Raw genomic sequence first — 24246 nt, 5'->3', positions numbered from 1 at the left:
TTTTACACCCCTGAGGAAGAAATAAAGTTCAACATATTTGATGTAATACAAATTTTAAAAAATATAGCTATCAGATATACACTCTCCAAGTAAATGAGGGGAAGGGAGTAAACAAAGGACCAAATGACTAAAGAACAGAACAAAAAGCAAAAATGTACTAATCTATTCTTCAATTTATATACCTGATCATTTCCCTAAGGAGCTCAATTCAGTTTACAATTCATTAAAACATAGATAACATACTAGTAGGCTATATAAAAAGGATACTATTGGTTAAAATTAGATAGATGTTAAAGGGTTAAAAGTAAGATATACTTAATTACTGTTCATCAGCTAATAATCTTGGATAACTATTGTGTAAACAACCAAATTTTAAAATTTTTTCGAAATTGATGTAGATGAGTCTATTCCAAATTTCCACCAATTTAAATGCCATAATTTCCCGGCACATTAAAGTCCTTTAGAAGATGGAAAAGATAATTTATAGATTGTTGTAATCCTTGAGTGGCAGGATCTAATAGCAATCCAAAGAGGGATTGAAGAATCAAATATTCCATAAAGTAATTTAATAACAACACATGCACACTTGAACTGTATCCTATGACGAACTGGAAGCCAATGAAGCTTTCTCAACAATGGGGATACATGATCGTACTTTAGCCACTGTATTCTGTATCAACTGAAGTCAATCTAAACTACCCTGTTTAATACCCAAATAAACAGAGTTACAATAGTCCAATTGAGCAAGCACAGTGGACCTTACCAATAGTGAATAGTGTTCCTGATAGAATAGTGACCTAACTTTTCTCAGCATACGCAAGCTGAAAAAACATTTCTTTGCCAAAGAATTTATTTGGTCACTAAAAGTAAGAGAAGAATCCAGAATAATACCCAAGACTCTAGAGGTAAAGTCAAGTTGTAATGAGATACTTGACTTCAGTACAACATTAACAGGAAGAATTTCTAGTCTAGGCCTAATCCAAAGCAATTTGGTTTTTGAGGCATTCAGTTTCATTTGGATGGAATTCGCCCACCATAGGTAAATATAGTCTCTACAGATAAAAGGCAAAAATTTTTAATGAGGTCATATAGATGTTAAATAGAATAGGTGACAAAGGGGAATCCTGTGGTACCCCACATTTGGGTGTCCATGTAGATGAGACCTCACCCTCTAAACATACCTCATAAGAATGTTGTGAAAGAAATTTGCTAAACCAATCCAAGACCACATGAGTCAGTCCTGTCAGCCAGCATACGAATCAAAATATGGCAGGCAGATCAAACTGTAACAACACTGCATATTTGTTCTGCAGCTGTAAATTTTGAATCTTTGCAATTAATGATATCAAAAGATGCAATTAATGATATCAAAAGAGTTACAATGCTATTAAAATGATCCTTAGATTAACATTTTTAACAAGATGGTGTCTGAGTAGGTTGTGATCTAGTGTGCCCTCTTGAATTTTTTTGTTTTTGCCTTTGTTTTTGCTTTCTTTTATTCAGTTTACTTCTTTTACTTTTAATGTTTGTTTTGGATGGTTTACAATTCCTAATACTAGCACTTTTAACTTCCTGAATTTGACCATTACTTACAGTATGACCGAGTATCGGTCGATTAGCTTAAAGTCCTTGAAAAAGCTGAGGCAGAGTGAGAGTTACTTGGAAATTGCTGCCTTTTCTCCTTCCTTTTGAGGGCTGGAGCATTTATTCGATCAAGTGTTGTGGCTGTGGGTGGAGCAGCTGATGCCTCTGGCTGTATTTGGACTCATGCCATCTCTTTGCTCCTTCCTCTTGGTGAATGTGCTGACATTGTAAGACCTAAACCACAAGTATGATAAGTGCTCTTTTGATTTTGTTATCATTGTAATCTGTCTGGTATCTAGTCTCTGGTATCTTAATTACTTAAACTGAGCTGACTTTATATATCTGGATTGTGGTGTACTTCTCTGTTTTCAAACCTAGACCTCTTTCTTTCTTAAAAAAAGCTGCTGCTTCTTCCTTTTTGGTTAATAACCCTGATACAAGAGGAGATAGACTAGATTCAGTTTGGAAGGGCTTTCTTGAGTTGCTAATTTTTCTAAACTTTCCTAACTTGGGTTCTAGATAAGCTCTGTAAGGTTTATTTTACATTGCCAAAGCTTGGATAGGTAGTAGATTAAGTCTTGCAGCTGGTTTATTGGGCAGGAATTTGTTATAAATACATTTGCTAGCTTCCTCCCCACACATCTTGACTGTAGGCAGGCTCTATTACAGAATATAGAAAGGTGTTTTAATCGAAAATTACATTGAAGATAGGATTCATTGCTAACACAGCTCACAGATCTCTGGTTGTCTAGGCCCTCCCACCCCTGTGCTTACACTACTTAAATACCTAATTCTCATTTTCTTGGTTCTCTTCTGAATTAGGGATAAATTGTGCTACCCACTCCTGGATTATCTAGATATCATTATTATTATTATTATTATTATTCTTTATTCTTATATACCGCCATACCCAGTGAGTTCTAGGCGGTTTACATCAATTAGCAAATGATCTGCATTGAATAGCAGATTTACAACAAAATTAGAGGTAGGTTTACAAAATTAGAAGCAGATTTACAGCATTGAATAGCAGATTTACAACAAAATTAGAAGTAGGTTTACAAAATTAGAAGCAGATTTACAGCATAATTAGAAGAATTTTTGACAGAAAATTGCAGGCTGAATTACGATAAATTACAGTGATTTGCCGCAGTCAGCCGTGAGGTTACAGCGATTCTTAACTGTCTGCAAAGAGGGCAGGTTTACATCAATATTACAGAAATTGCAGGTTTGACCGAGCTAGGTAGTGGAGGTAGAGAGTGGGGGAGGGAGGGACTGGTGAAGGAGGAAGGGGGCAGCGGTGGGGTAAGTGTCATGTGAGGTGAATGGTGAATCAGTCACTTACTATACCATCCAATCAAGATGACCTTTATTCGGTGCAATCATTGTGGCACTTTAGTTCCAAGGCGCACCATCTGGACACTTAGGGCTTGCCCCATCTGTCTTCATCTTTCTAGTATTAAGGAGGAACTCAGTAATCTTAAACAGGAATTGGATGCCATCAAAGCAATTTCCATCATTCCATAGAACCATACCAATTTGCCACCACTGCCTCAGAGAGTAATGAAATCAAGGAATAAATGGATCACAGTAGGGTCAGGCAGACTGCAACATGTCACATGTACATAGATGCACCTGTAGAATTATTTTGCTCCATTAGATAATTGCAGTGCTCAAGGAAGAACAGAAATTGAACTGGAAAGTAACTCATGAAGAAAAGCACTCACAAAGGAAGAGTAAGAAAGCTCAATCCAATAAATTATTGCTTTTAGGGAATTCCATCATCAGAGGCATTAACATTGAAACACAAGACAAGGAGCCTAAAATAGTTAAGTGTCTCCCAGGATCCTCGGCTACTAGGAGTACCCAACAAATACTGTCTATAATTAAGGAAGAAACTAAGAATTCTAAAGCTGATGTTGATATCCATTTGGGAACAAATGACCTGGCCAACAACTCCCCACTTGCAGCTCAGAAAGCCTTTCGGGAGCTGGAGGAGAGCTTAAACCCTTTTGTAAAGACTAGCTTTCTCAGAAGTACTGCCTACATATGGAAAGGGAGAGGAAAGGTTAAAAACACAGAGGACTTCAATAGGTGGCTGAAAGCCTGGTGTCACCAAAAAGCCTTTAGGTACATAGGAGGACGGGGAAATACATGGAAGGACAAGAAACTATATTGTACTGATAGGCTACATACTACTACAACAGCAAAAAGAATCCTTGCGGAGAAATCTAGACAATATGTTTCTAGGCATTTAAGCTAAAAGGTGGGGGTGGCATATGTATGAGGGACAATTATGGAGGCCACCCCCAGCAAAAGATAAGATGGTAGTAAAGACTGCAACATAAACAATATTAGTAATTCACTTCTTAGCATTGTAATGGGAAGCAAAGCAAAACAAACAACTATAAGAAAAAGGAGATTACCGCTGAAAGAGAGCCATAAAGCAATGACCACAAACGCTTGCAGTCTAAGCAACAAAGTTCATGATCTACAAGCCCTGACGTTAGAGGCAGACCTGGATATTGTTGCTATCACAGATACATGGTTCAGTGAATCCCATGGATGGGATGCAAACATACCAGGATTTTTTTTTTTTTTTTTTTTTAAAGGACAGAGATGGTCAAAAAGGTGGAGGGGTAGCTCTCTATGTGAAGATCGATATCCAAGAGACTGAAATGCAAGGGACCTGGGGAAAGGAAGAAGCGATATGAATCGCTCTGAAAAGAGAAGATGGAAATTCTATCTATGTGGGTGTAGTCTACATACCTCTGACTCAATCGCAGCAAATTGATAAAGATTTGATTGTGGCTATCTAAAAGTTTGGAAAGAAAGAGAAGGTGCTGCTGTTGGGAGATTTCAACCTGCCGGATGCAGACTGGAAAGTTCTCTCTGCGGAATCAGAAAGAAGTAGGGAGATTGTGGATGAATTTCAAGAGGCTTTGCTCAGACAAAAGGTGACGGAAACCACAAGGGAAAAAGCGATATTGGATTTGGTCATCACAAATGGGGAGAGTATCTCTAATGTTCTTGTGGGTGCCCACCTGGGATATAGTGATCATCAAACGGTTTGGTTTGATATAACAGCTAAAGTGAAGAGCGGATGCAAAAAACTTAGACAGACTTTAATAAAATGGGAGAGTACCTGAAGAAAGAGCTGTTAGGATTGGAGGACATAAGAGAAGTGGAAAATCAGTGTTCTAAGCTGAAAGGAGCAATAAAAATGGCTACAGATCGGTGATTACACTGGCTTTCGCTTAAATTAGCCAAATCTGAGGCTCTGCCCTCTTCGTTGGCATTGCAGGCTCAATGGGGTGCCTCCTTCCCTTTGTGGTGGGCTAAGGGCCATTTTCAATATCTTGGGGTGTATCTTGCGACCTCTACGACATCACTTTATTCTCTTAATGTTACTAAGCTCTTAGCTGATACCAGGGTCCAACTTGAGGCCTGGAGGGACCTCCCTTTGACTTTGATGGGCCGCATAGCCCTTATCTGTATGGTGATTTTTCCGCGCTGGTTCTATGTGCTGCAAGCTTTGCCCCTTCGGCTGTTGCGAAAAGACCTTGCGAGATCGAACTGCCTATTTTTGAGTTTTTGTTGGAACAATCGTAAACCGCGCGTTCGTTTTTCCTATTTGGTGGGTGGCTGGACTCGGGGGGGGGGGGCCTTGGTCTCCCCGATCTCGGCCTTTACAATGAAGCCTGTTTATTACGGCATTTGAAAGATTGGTTACATGCTGAACACCAGTTTACTCCTTTGCATTTGGAACGGGCTTTTTACACACCTCACTCACTGGTGAGTCTCTTGCACTTGCCTGCTTGAGAGATTCCCGCTGAGTTTCGTACCTGCATCCTTTTGAAATCTATGCGGGCTGTGTGGGGGAGTTTGATAGGTAAAATAGGAGGGGACCCCAGGGTGACGAACCAATTGCCCCTTTGTGGGAACCTGGCCTTTCCTCCAGGTCGTGATAACCCTGCTTTTCTTAATTGGGCTGCTCGCGGAATTAGTCGGCTGGAACACCTGTTGACTGAGGAAGGAGGTCTGCAACCCCTGACCGCTCTTGGGGATCGCTTAGGTGGGAGTTGGGAGGTGGGAGTTTCGCCTATTGCCAGGCTAAACATTATGTTCTTTCACTCCCTCCGGATCGGATTGCACAGCCCATGGAGGAGCGCCTTAGGGTTTTTTTTGCAAAGGTGGCACTCCACTTCACTTGGTGTCGGCATTACATAGGGCCTTCTTGGAGTTCACTGAGCACAAAAATGTGTTACGCATTCAAGGGAATTGGGGTCGAGACCTTCATATGGATCTTAGTCATTGGGATATTTTACGGGTCTTGCGGGGAGGGTTTCTCGCTTGATTACGGGAGAGCTGTTTCGAGAGTGTTATGTGCGAGTGATATATAGGGCCTATTACACTCAGGTGCAATTGCACAAAATTGGGGGTATTGATTCACCTCTCTGTTTGAAATGTGGCCGAAACCCCAATACCTTTGTTCATTCTTTCTGGGATTGTTGGATGGTCCAAGTATATTGGCAGTCTATAGTCCAGTACTTACGGGGCTTATTTCAGAGTCCCATTGCGGGTACCGTAGCGCAACTGGTTTTAGACCTACCGAGGGCCTTCCGGGGCCTGCCTAAGGGGGGACTCCTCTGGTGTCGTAAGGTGTGTCTTCTTGCTCGCAAATGCATTTTGCAAAGCTGGACTGCTTTGGAGCCTCCCTCTTTTTGGACCTGGAGATTTTTGGTGCATACTTTGGCCATTTTGGAGGCTCGAGAGGCGGTTGGCCGCAGACGTCGTTTTTTGCTGGTCTGGGGAGTCTATTTGGCTTCCCTCTCTCCTAGTGGACGTAGTCTCATATTGAACTGTCTTGCTTAGCTTTGCTGCCCTGCACCATGCTAGCTACCGGGATTGGTCGCTGCAGGCTTCCCTTCCTTTTTTTTTTCCTCTTCTCTTCTCTCTTTTTTCTTTTGAGGGTGGGACTTCTTATAATAGTTCCATGGGCCACAAGAGTACGGGCCTTTGGGATCTTAGTGACCTCTTGGTCCCTTTTTGTGTGTTTATCGGGGGGGTGGAGTTTGGGGTTTTTTTACTGGACGGGTGGGGTTGGGGAGCTGAGGGGCGGGTGGGGATTGTTGCTTCCGTTTATTGTCTATTTCAATCCGTTGTCTTATTAGATGCTGTTCTTTTGATTTTGTTCTGCTCCTTGCTGTCTATTGCTTGGCATTCTCAATAAAAAAAAGATTTGAACATAAAAATGGTTACAGATCTTTATGTGAAGAAAATTAATAAAAACAAGAGAAAAAGGAAACTGATATGGTTCTCCAAACTAGTGACGGAGAAGATAAAGGCAGAAGAGTTGGCGTTCCTGAAATATAAAAAAAACCCAAGAAGGAGGAGTACAGAAAGGACTAGCGGGTAAAACTGAAAGAACCCAAGAGAGAGATAAGTCTGGCGAAATCACAGGCGGAAGAGCAAATGGCTAAAAATGTAGAAAAGGGAGATAAAATTTTTTTCAGTTATATTAGTGAAAGTAGGAAGATGAAAAATGGAATTGTGAAACTAAAACATACTATGAACTGATATGTGGAGAGTGATGAGGAAAAAGCAAATGTGCTAAACAAATACTTCTGTGTTCACGGAAGAAAATCCTACAGAAGGACCAAGATTGGCAAAGTAACACAAGAAAATGGATTCTGCGCCGTTCATGTAGGAAAGTGTTTATGAACAACTTGATAAACTGAAGGTGGACAAAGTGATGGGACCAGAAGGGATCCATCCCAGGATACTGAGGGAGCTCAGAGAGGTTCTGGTGGGTCCTATTAAAGATCTTCAACAAATCTTTGGAGACGGGAGTGGTTCCTGGGGACTAGAGAAGAGCGGATGTGGTCCCTATTCACAAAAGTGGTCACAGGGATGAAGCGGGAAACTACAGACCGGTAAGCCTCACTTCGGTTGTTGGAAAAATAATGGAAGTGTTGCTTAAAGAAAGGATAGTGAACTTCTAGAATCATATGGGTTATAGGATCTGAGGCAACATGGCTTTACTAAAGGTAAATCTTGTCGAACAAACCTGATTGAATTTTGTGATTGGGTGACCAGAGAGCTGGATCGAGAACATATGCTAGATGTAATTTACTTAGATTTCAGCAAAGCCCTTTGACACAGTTCCTCATAGGGTTTGGTGCTTGGACCCGTGCTCTTCAACATATTTATAAACGACCTGGAAATTGGTATGACGAGCGAAGTGATTAAATTTGCGGGCGATATGAAGTTATTCAGAGTGGTGAAGACACAGAAGGATTGCGAAGACCTGCAACGTTACATAAACATGCTTGAGAAATGGGCCGCGACATGGCAAATAAGGTTTAACATGGATAAGTGTAAGGTGATGCATGTCGGTAACAAAAATCTTTTACACAAATACAGGATGTCTGGTGTGATACTCGGAGAGACCCCCCAGGAAAGAGACCTGGGAGTACTGGTCGACAAGTTGATGAAGGCGTCCACGCAATGCACAGCGGCTGCGAAAAGGGCGAACATAATGTTAGGAATGATTAAGAAGGGGATCACGAGCAGATCAGAGAAGGTTATCATGATGCTGTACCAGGCCATGGTACGCCCCAACCTAGAATACTGCGTCCAGCACTGGTCGCTGTACATGAAGAAGGACATGGTACTACTCAATAGGGTCCAGAGAAGAGGGGCTGGAGGAGTTGCTGTACAGTGAGAGATTAGAGAAACTGGGCCTCTTCTCCCTTGAAAAGAGGAAGCTGAGAGGGGAAATGATCGAAACATTCAAGATAATGAAGGGAATAAACTTAGTAGATAGAGACAGGTTGTTCACCCTCTCCAAGGTAGAGAGAACGAGAGGGCTCTCTCTAAAGTTAAAAGGAGATAGATTCCGTACAAATGTAAGGAAGTTCTTCTTCACCCTGAGAGTGGTGGAAAACTGGAACGCTCTTCCGGAGGATGTTATATGGGAGAACACCCTCCAGGGATTCAAGATAAAGTTAGACAAGTTCCTGCTGAACCAGAACGTACGCAGGTAAAGCTAGTCTCAGTTAGGGCACTGGTCTTTGACCTAAGGGCCACCGCATGAGCGGACTGCTGGGCACGATGGACCACTGGTCTGACCCAGCAGCGGCAATTCTTATGTTTTTATGAACAAACTTGAAGGGCTAAAGTTAGGATCCAAAGGGGAGAACTGGATTAGAAACTGGTTGACGGACAGGTGCCAAAGGGTGGTGGTTAAGGGAAGTCGCTCAGAGGAAGGAAAGGTGAGTAGTGGAGTCCCTCAGGATTCGGTGCTGGGGCCAATCCTGTTCAATATGTTTGTGAGTGACATTGCTGAAGGGTTAGAAGGTTTGCCTTTTTGCTGATGATACCAAGATTTGTAACAGAGTAGACACCAAGGAGGGAGTGGAAAACATAAAAAAGGATCTACAAAAGTTAGAGGAATTGTCTAATATCTGGCAACTAAAATTAAATGCAAAGAAATGCAGAGTAATGCATTTTGGGATTAACAATCAGAAGGAGCTGTATATGCTGGGAGGTGAGAGGCTGATATTAGAGAATGACACGGTGGCGGTTTACCTGCGGCCACCGCATTTTAGCCGCGGGTCACCCGCCGAAAACGGGGAAGAAAACTAGCAGTCGCTGCGGCGACGGGGACAAGGCCATTCATCGCCCGCGGGGCGGTGAATGGTCTTGTCCCCGCAGTGAGGCATGAAGGATCGCGCGGTCCCCGCAGCTCACACCCGCCTGCCCAATCGATTCTAGTGTTTAGCCAGCTCTCTCCCTTCTCCTCACCTTAGTTTGTAGATTTTCTTTTTCGGCGACCCGCACGCTATCAGAGAGCCGCGCACCCGCTGCTGCTCAGTTTCGAACTTCTGCTCTGACGCAACCGGAAACAGGAAGTTGCAGCAGAGCAGAAGATTGAACACTGAGCAGCCGCGCGTGCGCGGCTCTTTGGGAAAGTGTGCAGGTCGCCGAAAAAGAAAACCTATAAACTAAGGTGAGGAGAAGGGAGAGAGCTGGCTAAACACTAGGATCGATTGGGCAGGCAGGTAGTGGCTGCGGGGACCGTGCGATCGCTAGTGTTCCCGGCTCAAATTGGAAGGAGGGAGTGAAAGGGAAAAGGATTCTGGGCCAAGGGGATGAAGTCGGAAAGAAAAACCCACAGCAGGAAAGAAAGGAAAGGACTGGCAGGTGAGCCAGATGCTAGAAGCAGGGGGGGGGGGAAGAAAGAGGGAAAAAAGCTAGATGGGGTTGAAAAGAAGAGACACACTGGTATGGAAGAGGAAGATAGGGGAAATCTGGACACAGGAAGGTAACAGAAAGAGGGGAAATTATGTGCATGGGGCATAGGGACAGAGACATAAAGGGGACATGCCATGGGGATGGTATATGGACACAGGGGGGGGGCAATGACAGATACATAGGGGAGATATTAGAAATGGAGAAAATAGGAGCACAGAAGCGAGATGGTTTGTGGGGATGGGACAGGGACCGAGCTTGCAGGCTCCAGTGGCTTGCACAAATTACATTGTAACGTGCCATGAAAATAAGAGGAAGGAAGGTAGATAGGCCACGCGAGAGGAGCTGAAGGGTAGTAGAAAGGAACAGATGGTAAAGGAGGGAGGGAAGGGTGGTGGTGGAAAGGAATAGAACAGACATTGAAGGAGGGTGGAGAGGAACAGACCCCCAAGGGAAATGTGGAAGACAGAGTGGGAAGAAGACAAATGCCAGACTATGCGGGAGCGGAGGGAAGAAGATGGGTGCTAGACCAATTGGGGGGGGGGTTAAGGGAGAGGCACAGTAACAGCAAATGGAAGACACAGAGAGAAGACACACAGTGGATGGAAGGAATTGAATGAGAAGATGTGGAAAGCAGAAACCAGACAACAAAGGTAGAAAAAAAAATTATATTTATTTATTTATTTTTTGCTTTAGGATAAAATAGTATATTAGTTGTGTTGATAAAAATTTATAAACAAAGCCCTGCCAGCTGAACATCTCTTTCTCTAGTTCAGCAGCAGGAACTTTGATTTATAAGAAAGGAATAAGTTAAATATTACAGTACTAAGGCTTATATGGATGCAGCGGGGACGGTGACGGGGCGGTGAATGGGATGGCAGTGGCGGTGACGGGGCGGTGAAAGGGATGGCGGTGACGGTGACGGGGCGGTGAAGGGAACGGCGGTGCAGAGGATGGTGGGCCGGTGACGGGGACAGATTTTTTCCCCGTGTCATTCTCTAGTTTACATCACAGAGCCGGCGTGGGGTTGGAGAGGTTGTAACCCTATATTTCTACTCGGACTAAGGGGTCCTTTTATTAAGGTGCGCATTTAGTGTGCACTAAATCGGTTAGCGTAACTTAATAAAAGGGCCCCTAAGTATCTTAAAAAAATTGGCCTGCGACTTAGCCTATGTTTTAGATTTCAGCCCCTTATGCGATTGAGTTTGACACCCCTGCTGTAAGGATTAGCCGGATGCATGCAAATTGGGTTTTTTTTCATGTGAGCAACAAGTTCTAAAAACCAATAATTTGTGATCCCAGTACAGTGTTCCCCGTGAATTCGCCAATTGTGGACTCCCATTCGCAGTCTGCTCTGATTGCCTCTTCCTGTAGTAAATTCAGGTTACACCAATCAGGAGCTGCATGTCAAAGCAGCTCCTGATTGGTGTAGCCTGACTTTACTACAGGAAGAGGCGGTAGGAGCAGACCACGAATGATTTTCTTCACCCGCCAGCGCTCCAGTTGCCCTCTCCTGCCTCTCCAGCTGACATCTCCTGCCTCCCATGCCTTCTGACAGGCAAATGCGTTTTTTTGAAATTTGTGGGGGTTCCTGGAATAGAACCCCTGTGAATTTTGGGGGAGTACTGTATTTCTGTATATAATATAATAAACCATCAAACATATGGTAATTAATTTAGTTTAGTTTCATATTTATAGTTTCATTTTGTTTGAAGGTCAGTATTTTTGTGAGCAACCATGTAACAACCATGTAAAACGTATGAGTGATTGCTCATTCGCTCCGCCTAGAGGGAATATAGAAACTACAATATATGGCAGCGTTTTGCAATCTTTCTCAAGCCTCGGCACACTAACCGTAGTGGCTATGGCTTGAGGCACCCAAAAGTGTGTGACGCTGCTGTGAAGACGTCACATGCATGCGTGAAAGGCCTTCAGACGGAGGGGGGGAGTCAACAGGGAAGAGGGCTGGAGTGAAGGAGAGGCGCTGGCACCAGCTGATTGCCTATAGGACATGTCTCTCACGGCGAGAGGCAGTCAGCCGGCTCCTCTCCTCTTCCCCAGTGTGCCGCGGCACACAGTTATGATACACTGGTATATAGGATTCTTTGTAGACTGGTCACAATTTAGATTAAAAAGTTAAGATTAAAAACCTGACAAATATTGAAGAGAGAAATGATTTTGTCCTTGCAGTTCCTGGAACAGGTAACACATCTCCAAAGGACATGGAAGCTTTGCTTCCTCTGATGAATATGATCATTTACTCCATTGACAAGGCAAAGAAATTCCGTCTGAACAGAGAGGTGAGAGACCAGCTCTTGATCCCCAGCATTTGGAGGTTTACTGTATATTATGGTGTAGTTTAGTGGCAAAAGCTTGTATTTCAAACGTCCTCTGGAACCCTGCCCAAGTGTTTGGGGGGGTTAAACCCTCCCTCCATCATTTGAGGCTTTGTGATTTTGTGATGACTCTACAGCAATGTCTCTCAAACTTTCTTGAGCAGGGGGAACACTAAAGGTAGTAGCCACAGCTCGAGTCACCGAAGTGCGCGGATGTCGCCGTGATGATGTGCGTGCATGACATCATCCGTTCGTGCATGCACAGAGGCCCTCCAGACAGGCCCTTAGACACCATTAGGGGATGCCAGCAGGGAAGAGGGCCGGAGAGGAGAGGCACGCTGGCTGATTGCCTACAGCAGTGTTTCTCAACTTCTTCAAGCTAAGTACCCCCTAACAAATATCAACTGAGTACCCCAACCAAAGACCTCCCAAGCTCTGCCCTAGGCCCACCCCAGCTTCGCCCCAGTTCACACCCCCTTTACTAATTGTAATGTAATTTTTTCCATTCATGTTTCATATACATAGCAGATATAAATTCACAAAACTGACATTTCAATCACTATATTGAAAATAAACCATTTTCCCTACCTTTGTTGTCTGGTGACTTTATTTTTCTGTGGTTTTAACTATGTTTCCAGGGCCTTCATATCCACTGACTGTTTTTCTCTCCTTCTTCACCTTCTGCCTTGCATTCATCTTTAAAAATAGAACAAAACACAAAAAAAACCCTCTCATCAATACTGGGCAAATTTCTCAAATAATATCTTCATATAACATTTAAAGGCATTTATTTTTTTTTTTTTTTATAATTCTTTATTCATTTTCATATTTTACATGAAGTGTACAAAATATTGAGTTACAACTAATGAATACACAATATCACTTTTATATCTATTACATAATATTCTGAACAAATTTTTTTTTATCCCCTCTCCCAACCCCCACCCTTCAAGTACTTTCCAATCACCTTATACATATTGTATACCATATTATAACATGTTATGTAAAATTATTTTCACTACCCCCTTCTCCATGTTTGCCATAAAGAAGACAAGAAAAAGAAGAAAAGAAGAAGATAAATCCTATTATTCATTCAGTACAATACTTTGTCAATGGCCCCCATATTTTTATAAATTTAGGATATGTCCCTCTTTGTATTGCTATTACTCTTTCCATTTTGAATATATGACAAATTGTATTCCACCAAAATGTATAATTAAGGTTACTATGATTCTTCCAGTTATTGGTTATATGCTGAATGGCAACCCCTGTCATGACTAGTAAAAGCTTGTTATTTTCTGGTGAAATTTGACTTTTTTTTCTCATCATCATTCCAAATAACACTGTATCATATGATATTGCTACATGATTTTCCATCAATTTATTAATTTGTGGCCAAATTGCATTCCAAAAACTTGTAATGTAGGGACAATGCTATAGTAAATGATCCAACGTTCCAGGTTCCAGATTACAGTGCCAGCATTTATTGGACTTAGAACTATCTAATTTTTGCAAATGTGTAGGGGTCCAAAAAGCTCTATGTAATAAAAAGAACCAAGTTTGTCTCATAGATGCTGACACTGTATATCTCATTCTCCAAGACCAAATTAGTGGCCATTGAGATGCAGTAATTTGATGCTTAATCTCAATGCTCCAAATGTCTCTTAGACCATTTTTTGGTTTTTTATTCAAATATCCAGATATTAATTTATACCACAATGCGGCTTGATGCCCTAGGAAGTCTGCTTGGAAGCATAAGAACTCTAAACTATATTGATTATTCAATGTTTTCCATTCAGGGAACCCAACCTGAATGGCCTGCTTCAATTGCAACCATTTAAAACTTTGTTTTTTACTAAGACCAAATCTATGTTGCAATTGTGAAAATTCCAGCAGTTTACCTTCCAAAATAACATCATTCAGAGATCTAATGCCTGCAATAATCCATTCCTTCCAAAGGATTTGAGCTCCGCCAATTTTAATCTTGGAGTTTATCCATAAAGACTGATTAGTTGACTTGTTTATTGGGACAGGTGTTAATTTATTAATAAACCTCAACGTTTTCCAAGTATCCATTAATATCTTATTTTCTCTGTATCTTCTAGGCATGTTGATACTTGGAAGATGAACTAAATTTAGGGGAAACATAAGGCGCCATTTCAAATATAACCAATCCGGTGCATTATCTATCAGTTCTGGGAGGATCCAATACATACCCTGACGTAAAATATAGGCTTGATGGTACCTATAAAAATTTGGAAAATTTACCCTTCCCTCCTTAATTGATTTTTGCAAAGATACCAAAGCTATTCTATGCGTTTTACCAAGCCAAAGAAATTTCGTTAAAATGCTATTAAGCTTTTTATAAAAGGACCCCTGAAAATAAATAGGTATCATATTCATTTGGTAGCAAACTACAGGCAAGATCATCATTTTAATAGTTTGAACTCTCCCCCACCAAGAAAGATGTAACGGATTCCATTGCTCACATAACTCTGTAACTCTTTTCAATACAAATTTTTCATTTTCTTTTACTGTATCTTCAATTGTATTTTTAACTTGAATGACAAAATATTTAAATCCTCCTTCTTTCCATATGAACGGAAAAGCGTCAAATAATCCTTTTACACAATGAACATTTAAAGGTATAAGTTCAGACTTACTCCAATTAATTTTATAACCTGAAAATTTGCCAAACATATCAATTAATTCCAATAGACAAGATAAGGTAGACTCTGGATTCCTCAAATAAAGTAAAATATCATCCACATAAGCCGAAATTTTATATTCCATATCAGAATATGGAATACCCTGTATCCCCCTTGCTTGCTGTATTGTTAACAATAAGGGTTCTAATACAACATCAAATAACAAAGGAGATAAAGGACAACCTTGTCTAACTCCCCTCTGCAATTGAAAACCATCAGATATCATATGATTAATATTTAATCTTTCAATCGGGAAGCTATACAATGTTTTTACCATTTGTATAAATCCAGAACCTATACCAAACCATTCTAAAGCCTGATACATAAAATTCCATTCTACCCTATCAAACGCTTTTTCTGCATCCAAGGAAATTGTAAAAGCCGGTTCATCCATTTTTTTTTATAAATTTAACATATGAAACAATAATCTAAAGTTATTAGAGGAATGTCTTTTAGCAACGAAACCCGTCTGATGCGTGTCTATAATATGTGGGAGAGCTTTGGCTAATCTCAAAGCCAAAATTTTCGCCAAAAGTTTATTATCCACATTTATTAAAGATATAGGCCTGTAGTTTGAAACCAAAGTAGGATCTTTATTTGGCTTAGGCAAAACAATTACTATTGATTCAGCCATAGTACCTTTAATATCACCTTTTATAAGTTGTGTCTGATATAAATTTAGTAAATATGGGGAAAGGACATTTTGAAATGTTTTATAAAATTCTACTGTATAACCATCACCACCTGGAGCGGATCCAACTCTAAGAGATCTCAATGCTGTTTCTAATTCTTTTAATGATATAGGTTCATCTAAACTCCGTTTTATATGATCAGGAACCTTAGGTCCAATAATTAAATCTAAAAAATTTTTACCATCTTTTTGCCTCTCCAAATAAGGCTCGGAAGAATACAGGTCCTTATAAAATTTTAGAAATTGCTTTAAAATTATATCCGTTTGATTGGTTATTATACCATTATCATCTTTTATCCCATTAATGTTAGTTCTTCTTTTTTTTGCTTTAAGATAATTTGCCAATAATCTTCCCGCCTTATTAGAATTTCCATAATACATTGTCTGTTTGGAAAACAAGTCTCTTCTTATCATTTTTGAAGCTAATTCGTTATATTTACCTTTTGCTTTCAAAAGAGCTTGTAATACATCATGTTCCCATTTGCTTACCAATTTAGTTTCTAGTATTTTAATTTCTTTTTCTAACTCTATATACTGTTTTTTAATCTGTTTCCTAACAAAAGCCGAATATGATATAATATGACCTCTCATAGTCGCTTTAAAAGCGTCCCATACATTTTCAATAGATGTATCTTCCACTAAATTAATTTGAAAGAAATCACTAATTTGTGTTTTAAAATTTTCCAAAAATTTTTCATCCACAAGCAATGCATTATCAAATCTCCAAAGAGGTCTTCTATTTTCTAATTGATCTAATTGTAAATCTATCCATACTCCCGCATGATCCGAAATGATAATGGGATCAATGGAAGCCTTAATCACTTGCTGCACCTTATGTGATGAAATAAAAATATAATCTATTCTTGAAAATGATTTATGAACCTGTGAACAAAATGAAAATTCCTGATCATTAAAATGAAGAATATGCCATATATCCTTCAAATCACATGATTGAACCAAATTATCTAAACCTAAATATTTTATACTTTTACCTGGTTTTTTATCCATTAATGGATCCATTACAGCATTAAAATCTCCAGCCACCACTAAATTAGAAGCAGCCAGTGGTAACAACATACTCTGCAATTTTTTAAAGAATTCTGATTGATTCGAATTAGGGGCATATATATTGAACAACGTCAGGGCATTATTTCCCATACTTATATCAACATGTAGCCATCTTCCATGTGGGTCCGAATTTACTATCTTAAAATTGGCCATACACTTTTTATTTATAAAAACTGCTACTCCTGCTTTTTTACCCTCTGCTGGAGAAAAAAAACATTCTTTCACCCACCCACCCGTTAGTTTCTGTGATTCCTTTATCTTAAGATGGGTCTCCTGCAGACAATAAACATCCGCGTTTTGCTTCTTTAAAAATGATAATATCTTTTTCCTTTTGATTACATGATTCAGGCCATTGACATTAATAGAAAATATCTTAAAAGACATAATATATTTTATACTCCTTATCATAATCTTCCTCTTCCCTTCTTCCATAACTAAGATCTAAAAAACTTCTCCCCATGGCACACATTCTTACCTCCAAATTACCCAATCCCTTATTAATCTTTTCCTTAATCATCCTAGTAATATCTTTAATACCCACCTTCTTCCCACCCCTCCCTCCCCAATATAATGACTGCTTAAGGACACACATTGGACAGTAATCCCAACTTCTCCCCTCCCCCCCCAGGCAACCAATATTTATTAATAACCCCTTTATCCTTTATTGAGACAAACTCACTACCTCTCCACAATATATCTAATTATATCTCTCTTCTAATCATAAAACCTTTTTTCTTTTTTCCATTTTAAAGTAATTAATTTCTCTATCTATTATTTAACCTTTAGTCACATAACCATATTTATTTCCTAACATTCCATTAATGCATTTTTATCATTTCACCAATCTCTAATTCATTCCCCCAACATTTTATTTCATTCAAGAAAATTCTATCATAGTCATATATTTAATAAAAAGTATCATTTTCCTATATCTTATATTATCTAATCCATCTTCTCCTATCCTCCTTTAAATATCCAACAACAAATATCCATCTCTTCATATGTTTCTGTTAAAAAAAAAACAACTTCAATTTTATAAGTTTTTATCCTCTATTTGTATTTAAACATTTGTATTTCATTTTCAAAATAATTTTTCCCCCCCTTTTTATATTTCCTCTTCTCCAAATTAAATCCAATCTTTTTAAAACTATGTTATCAAAACATCAATCTTTTCATTCCTTCAGCTACCAATAAATTCTTATGTATCTTTCTTTTATATTATTCATTTTCCTTTCCTTTCCTTGCATTTAAATATCATATAACTTGTCCTTTCTATCATTAGTCCATTCTGCAATCTTTTCCTTATTGTCCTTTCATTCTTTACTTTCTCCTTTTCTGACTTATTAAATAAACTGAACTTTCATATTTATTTCTTATCTCCATCCATCCACTCTTAAAGACTTTTGACTGCCAATTGTCATTCATTTTTTTTTTTTTTTTTATAATATCCTTTTAGTCTATCAGTCCTGCTTTCTTCTTCTTCACATCTATTTATTTTCCTATTCAGTCTTCACTTTTCCTTTTGTGTTAATTTGTCCAGTCCTTTAATCCTTCTTGTTCATTCTTTACTCCAACCATCCATCTTTCAGTCTCCTAAAAGTTCAGTCTAATAACTTCACTTTAATGTCTTTCCAGTCTATCCTTCTTTCTTCTTTCTTCTTTACATTCTTTTATTTTCTTTTTTACTTGTTCATTTTTATTTCCTGTTCTTTGTTGCATATTCTTCTTTTTCCAACAAACAAAAGTCCCATAGTTCTTTATATTTAATTTTTTTGTTCAATATCCACCAATCCAGTCTTAGTATTTATCCCTTCATTTCAACACCCATTGTGCTAAAATGACATAGGTTCTGATTTTGAAAGAAAGGTCTTTAGTTTTTCCGGATCCACAAAATACAAAGATTTATCCCCACAAGATACCCTCATTTTTGCTGGGTAATATAACCCATACTTATATCCTTTTTCCTTTAATTGAGATCTCAGATCAAGGAATTTCTTCCTAATATTTGCTGTATTTTTAGCAAAGTCTGGTAAAAACCATATTTTGGATCCTTTATAGTTTAAGTTTTTATCTTTTTTGGCAGCATTTAAAATTTCTATTGCTTGCTGGTATCTTAACATCTTGAATATTAATGGTCTTGGTCTCCCTTGATTTTCCAGACTCTTTATTGGAATCCTTTGCGCCCGTTCTATTTCCAAAGGGCGCAACTGCAATAATCTAGGAATTAAATTTTCTAAAAACTGTATTGCATTTTTCCCTTCCAAATTTTCCTGTATTCCAAAAAGTTTAATATTCTTTCTTCTTCCATGGTTTTTGTAATCTTCCAGCTGACTTTTCAATTGAATTATTTCCAAACTGTCATTTTTGCATCTTTTTCCTTCACATTCTAAGCTCTCCATTTTAACTTCTAACTCTGTTGTTCTTTTATTAGCTACTTCCATTTGTCTGTGTATATTCAGGATTTCTTCCTTCAGTTCTGCCATATTACTCACAGTCTCTGTCAGCATTTGTTTGATTTGCCTCAGTTCCCCCATAACTTCAGCTTTGCTTAACTCCTCTGATACATCAGCAGGAAGCGGAACCTTATTCGGGGTAATTTGATCCTGCTTCTGCCTTTTCACAGCCCCTCCGGTTTCACTCTTACTCTGTCGGGTGCTCGCCATGCTCCCGCTGTCCTCTCCGATGTTTTCAGCCGAAAACAGTTTAAAAGGAAATCTTTATTTATTCAACGGTTGCCCAGGTAAGAGGAGCGCTGCGATCACACGACCATTTTGTGTGAACGCTAAGCCACGCTTAAAAAGGCATTTAAATATTTAAATGTGCTCATAAGCTCTTCAGCAAGGCGCCTTTTTTCAGCATCAAGTGTGTAGACCAAAGGACTCAGGCACTGCACACTGCAAATAAAATCAATATAAAAAGCTTATCCTTCCGGCTTCCTGATGTAGCTTAGTGAAACACAGACTGTGTTGGAGCCATGAGCTGACCTTTTCAGATAAGTGGGCTACTGTTAAACAACTTTTGTAGAGCCATGACATTTGCCACTCCAGTACAAGCAAGAATCCTTGCTCCATGCAATGTGTTATGATTAAAATTCAAGCACCTTTCCAGCGACATTGTACTGCTGCTGTGGCACCTTGCTGAAGAGCTTATGAGCACATTTAAATATTTAAAAGCCTTTAAATGTTATATGATGATATTATTTGAGAAACTTACCCAGTATTGATGAGAGGGTGGTCTTTTGTGTTTTGTTCTATTTTGAAAGTATTGCCCCCTCATGTGGACTGTAATTTAAAATCCCCGGTCTGTTTGGATCAAAATTGCATTCATCTTTGGCATTAACTTAACATTCAGGTTTTTTTCCATTTTTCTGCTTTCTTCTCAAAATCTACTTTTCCATGTCTTACCTTCCCTTCCTATCTCTCTCTCGTTCCCTCCCCATTTCCATGGTCTGACATCTCTCTCCTTCCCTCCCTCCTCCCAGTGGTCCAAAATTTCTTCCTCCTTTCCACCAGTTCAGATTTCTTTCTCTCTTCCTCCTGCATGCAGCTTCTCCTCCGGTCCTCCTTCCCTCCCCCAACCAACTTCTCTCCATGAGTCCAACTTTTCACTCTGTCCTCTCCCCCTTCCTCTGAGCGTGACATTTCTCCTTCCCTCCCCATCCATCATGCCTTCTCCATGAGTCCAACACTTCCTGCCTCCTGCTCATTTTCTCTCTCTCCTTGCCTCTTCCCTCGAGTGACATCCCTCCTTCCCATCCCCAACCCAACATGCTCTCTCCCCATGCACCATTTCTCCCTCTCCTCTACCCCATGTCAATTTCTCCCTCTCTCATCACTCTCACTCCTCCTGCAACAATTTTCTTTCCTTCCCTCCCCCAACTCCACTCACAACTAATATGATCTCTCCCCATGCACCATCTCACCCTCCCCTCCAGTGTGCAGCACCTTTCCTTTCCCTCCCCTTCTGCCAGGTCTAGCAGCACCTCTTCTCTCTTCCTCCACCCTATCCAGCAGCACCTCCCTTCCCTTTCCCTCCTCCCTTGTCCAGCAGTACCCCTTCTGTTTCCCTCCTCCCCTGTCCAGCAGTACCTCTCCTCTCTCTAGCGGCAGCTCACTGTACTTTTAACTTCCACACACAGCTGCCACTAGCATTAGTTTAGACGCAGTTCCATCAGCAGCCTCGTGGCCTTTGCTAGGCCGGCCCGCTTCTAACAAAAGAGGAAGTTGCATCATCGAAGCAGACCAGCCTAGCAAAGGCCCCGAGGCTGCCTGATGGAACCACATCTAAACTAATGCTAGCGGCAGCTGTGTGGCGAAGTTAAACACACACTGAGCTGCCGGTACTGGTCCAGGGGTGGGGAGAGAAGACGAGCAAGGCAGGAGTCCTGGGAGACACATGACAGCAGCAGGAAGTCACTAGACATGCAGCACTGGCTCTGTACCGCGTGTTGAGGACCTCTGGCCCTACAGGACATGCCTCCTGTAGGCAAGTCAGCTAGCCGGCGCCTCTCTTCCTCCTCAGTGTGCCACGCCACACTTGGAATCTCAGGAGGCACACTAGTGTGCCACAGCACACAGTTTGCGATACACTGCTCTACAGGAACTCAATTTTACTTACAAATGCCTCCTTTGTGTAAAACAAGGGTCTGGCACAGTATGGGCCTTCTTACTGAGGTGCCCAGTGGTTCTTAAACCTGCTCTGGGGGACCCCCAGCCAGTTAGGTTTTCAAGATATCTCTAATTACATTACATTAGTGATTTTTATTCCACCATTACCTTGCGGTTTAAGGCGGATTACAAAAGAGGTTATCTGGACATTTCCAGGAGAGTTACAAAGTAGAGCGGGTTACTTGGGTGAAATTGGGACATTGTATCAGGGTCATTACAAGATAGATAATTTAGTTAGAAGGTTATTGTATCTGGGGAAGATTGAAATGCTTCCTGCGAGATTTGCCTAGGCATGCAAATTTTTCTCATGTATATTGATTAGGAATATTTTACAAACCCGACTGGCTGGGGGTCTCCCAGGACAGGTTTAAGAACCACTGCTTTATTCCATATGTGTGACAAAAACTAAACCTACTTGGGTAGAATAGTGCTTTCTAATCTGCTTTACCCTAATCTGCTTTACCCTAATCGCTTTCTAATCTGTTTTACTTTTTGTGGCAAAGGGTAAACAAAAAGCAGATAAGAACCGGGCCCGGGTGGAGGAAAACTTTCTAAAGCTGACTCATGTGCAGCGGCAGGAGGCTGCACAGTCCCGCCGTGAAGAGAAGAAGCGAGCAGAGAAGGAGCGAATCATGAATGAAGAAGATCCAGACAAACAGCGAAAGTTGGAGGTAAACAGGGTTAATGATACCCACAGAAGAGTGTACATGCCAATTATCTCCCAGTTCTATTGGTGTGTACACTTTTGTGGGTGTCATTGACTTTTCTGTGTATTTTGATCCCTTTCTGTGTGCTGTACTTGGTAAACAGGATTAACAATCGTGTTCAAACTTCTTGAGGGGGAGCTTTTTGGTAAAATACTTTTCTTTATTGTCCCTCTAGACCGGCACAGAATGGATGGTTTATGCTCCTCTGCCAGCAGGTGGAGACTGAGAACACATTGACTTTTGGCAAATAGTACAAGTGGGCTGTGCAGTCCCATATATAATCAGTCTGTTCTCAGTCTCCAGGAGGTGGTAAGCCTGTGCAGTCTTTCCTTTGGATAGTTAGAGCCTGTTGGATCTGATTAGTTGCCTTTTTATTGTCCCTTTTTTGCAGTCCATACAGAGCTTGAAAGACTCTTTCAGGGATTCCTCCGACCTCAGGAGTGCCACACTTGACTGGTCGAGTCCCTCCCCCCATTTCCCCCACCTCCCCAAATTTATTTTCATTAGAGGTGCCTCAGCTGTGCGGCTTGCCACAATTTAGGCAAAGACTACAGCTTTGAGAAACTGTGGAGTCTGTTCTCTTGTCCATTAAAGTTTTTGCTTTGTAAAAAAAAAAAAAAAAGTCCTGTGGCAGCCGGTCTGGAAGGAAGCTTTAAATTAGTTTTAATTGCTTTCTTTTCCTACCCAGCAGTTTTTTGTACCTTTCGTCTCCTGCATGTTCGCAATGAGCATTTTTTTAAAAAGAAAAAAAAAGTGTGCGCCGAGCAGTGGATGTGGCCGGGGTGTGTGTGAAGTGCTCCGGCCACATTTAGGAAGAATCCTTGTCGGTTTCAGGTGCCAGTGTGCAGGGTTTCCCCTTCACACATACACCACTCATTGGCTGTGGTCTGTAGGGGAAGCCCAGGCCTCTTTGCTGCTACAGGCCTCAGGAGACAGTTTTTTGGTGGGCTTTTCTTCAGTTTTGGCAGGAAACTCCGCCATTTTGCTTGTGGCCTCAGGTGACCTTCCTCCTGTTTTGGAAAGACAGGAACAGGTCCTAAGTATTTCTTCTGCTCATGCAGGGGGTACCTGTTTTGCCCATTTTGTTTTAGCCATGTACAAGGTTTACTTACAGGCGGCTGGGGGTCCTGCTTCCCCAGAGGTCCCTGGTTCTTCTGGGGGGTCTTTGCCTTCCACATCAGTCCCTGTTCAGTCTCCCATGGCATCTGCCCCCATCCAGTCTCCCCCCCACCTTCGTCCAAGTGGCCGCGGATTTCTTGGTATGAGGATTTTTTCCTGGCTGACCCAGTTACAGATGATGTGGACGGCTGGGTTTCGGAGATGCCTGTTGGTGAGGATGCTTCGATCATGTGCATTTTTCACTGGAAAGAACTGCAGGAGCTTATTCTTCAGGTGTCTTCAGTTTTGCATTTTGAGGAGAAAACTAAGGACCCCCCTCGAATTGTGGACCCTCTGCTTCGGAGGATCCGGTCAGCCTCCTGTTTTTTTTTCTATGCATCAGGATATTTGGGATGTGCTTTTTCGCTTGGCACAGTCCATGGCCAGGCTCTGTCCCATTCCTGATTGTTGATGCTGTGCTCTCTGATCTTGAATGTAGGCATACAGTGCCATTTGAAGGTGGTTCAGCCTTGAGAGACCCTCAGGGACTGTAAGATGGAGCCTCTCCTTAAGCAGAGTTTTAATGTGGCTGCCTTGGCTGTCCAGGCAGCAATTTGTGGCGGTCTGGTGGCCTGGGCTTGTTTCCAGTGGTCTGAGTGGGTCCTTGACCGGGAGTCTGCTGATTGGTCCTAGGTGGATCAGGAGGTGGCTAACATTGAGCTTGACACTTCTTATCTCTTTGATGCCATGTATGATCTGTTGCGGGCATCTGCCAAGTCTATGGCCTTCAGAGTAGCCACTCATCCTATCCTGTGGCTTCAGGGTTGATCGGTGGATGTGGCCTCTGAGTGTAAGCTCAGTAAATTTCCTTTTCGGGGCTCCATCTTTGGGGAGGTATTGGATAAGCTTGTTCAGGCCTTGAGTGACTCTAAGGTGCCTCGGCATCCGTAGGACCGACCTCACCAGGCTTCTCGGGGTGGTGCCACATGTGGGCGTATGTGTGATTTTCGTTGGTATCGCCCTGGCCAGGGCTCAGCTTCTTTCCCTTCCAGAGGACGCTTCTGTCAGCGCATGCAGTCCTTTCGGGGAGCCTATCAGGGAGGGTTGTGACTCCACCGGTGGCTCATCCTCCAT

The 24246-nt window shown here is 41.2% G+C and overlaps 1 protein-coding gene across 2 annotated transcripts in view; it reads left to right on the top strand.

Annotated features, from left to right (window-relative positions):
- CCDC47 (coiled-coil domain containing 47) overlaps positions 1–24246 on the top strand; it is an 87770-nt gene that overhangs the window by 56253 nt on the left and 7271 nt on the right. For both annotated transcript variants that reach the window (XM_033918158.1, XM_033918157.1), the window contains exons 11-12: positions 12028–12137; positions 21811–21978. In XM_033918158.1, the coding sequence (XP_033774049.1) occupies positions 12028–12137; positions 21811–21978 (278 nt within the window). The remainder of the gene's footprint in view (positions 1–12027; positions 12138–21810; positions 21979–24246) is intronic.

This window comes from Geotrypetes seraphini, chromosome 13, assembly GCF_902459505.1.
Source record: "Geotrypetes seraphini chromosome 13, aGeoSer1.1, whole genome shotgun sequence".
Lineage (NCBI taxonomy): Eukaryota > Metazoa > Chordata > Amphibia > Gymnophiona > Dermophiidae > Geotrypetes > Geotrypetes seraphini.
This window is presented reverse-complemented; position numbering and strand designations above follow the sequence as displayed.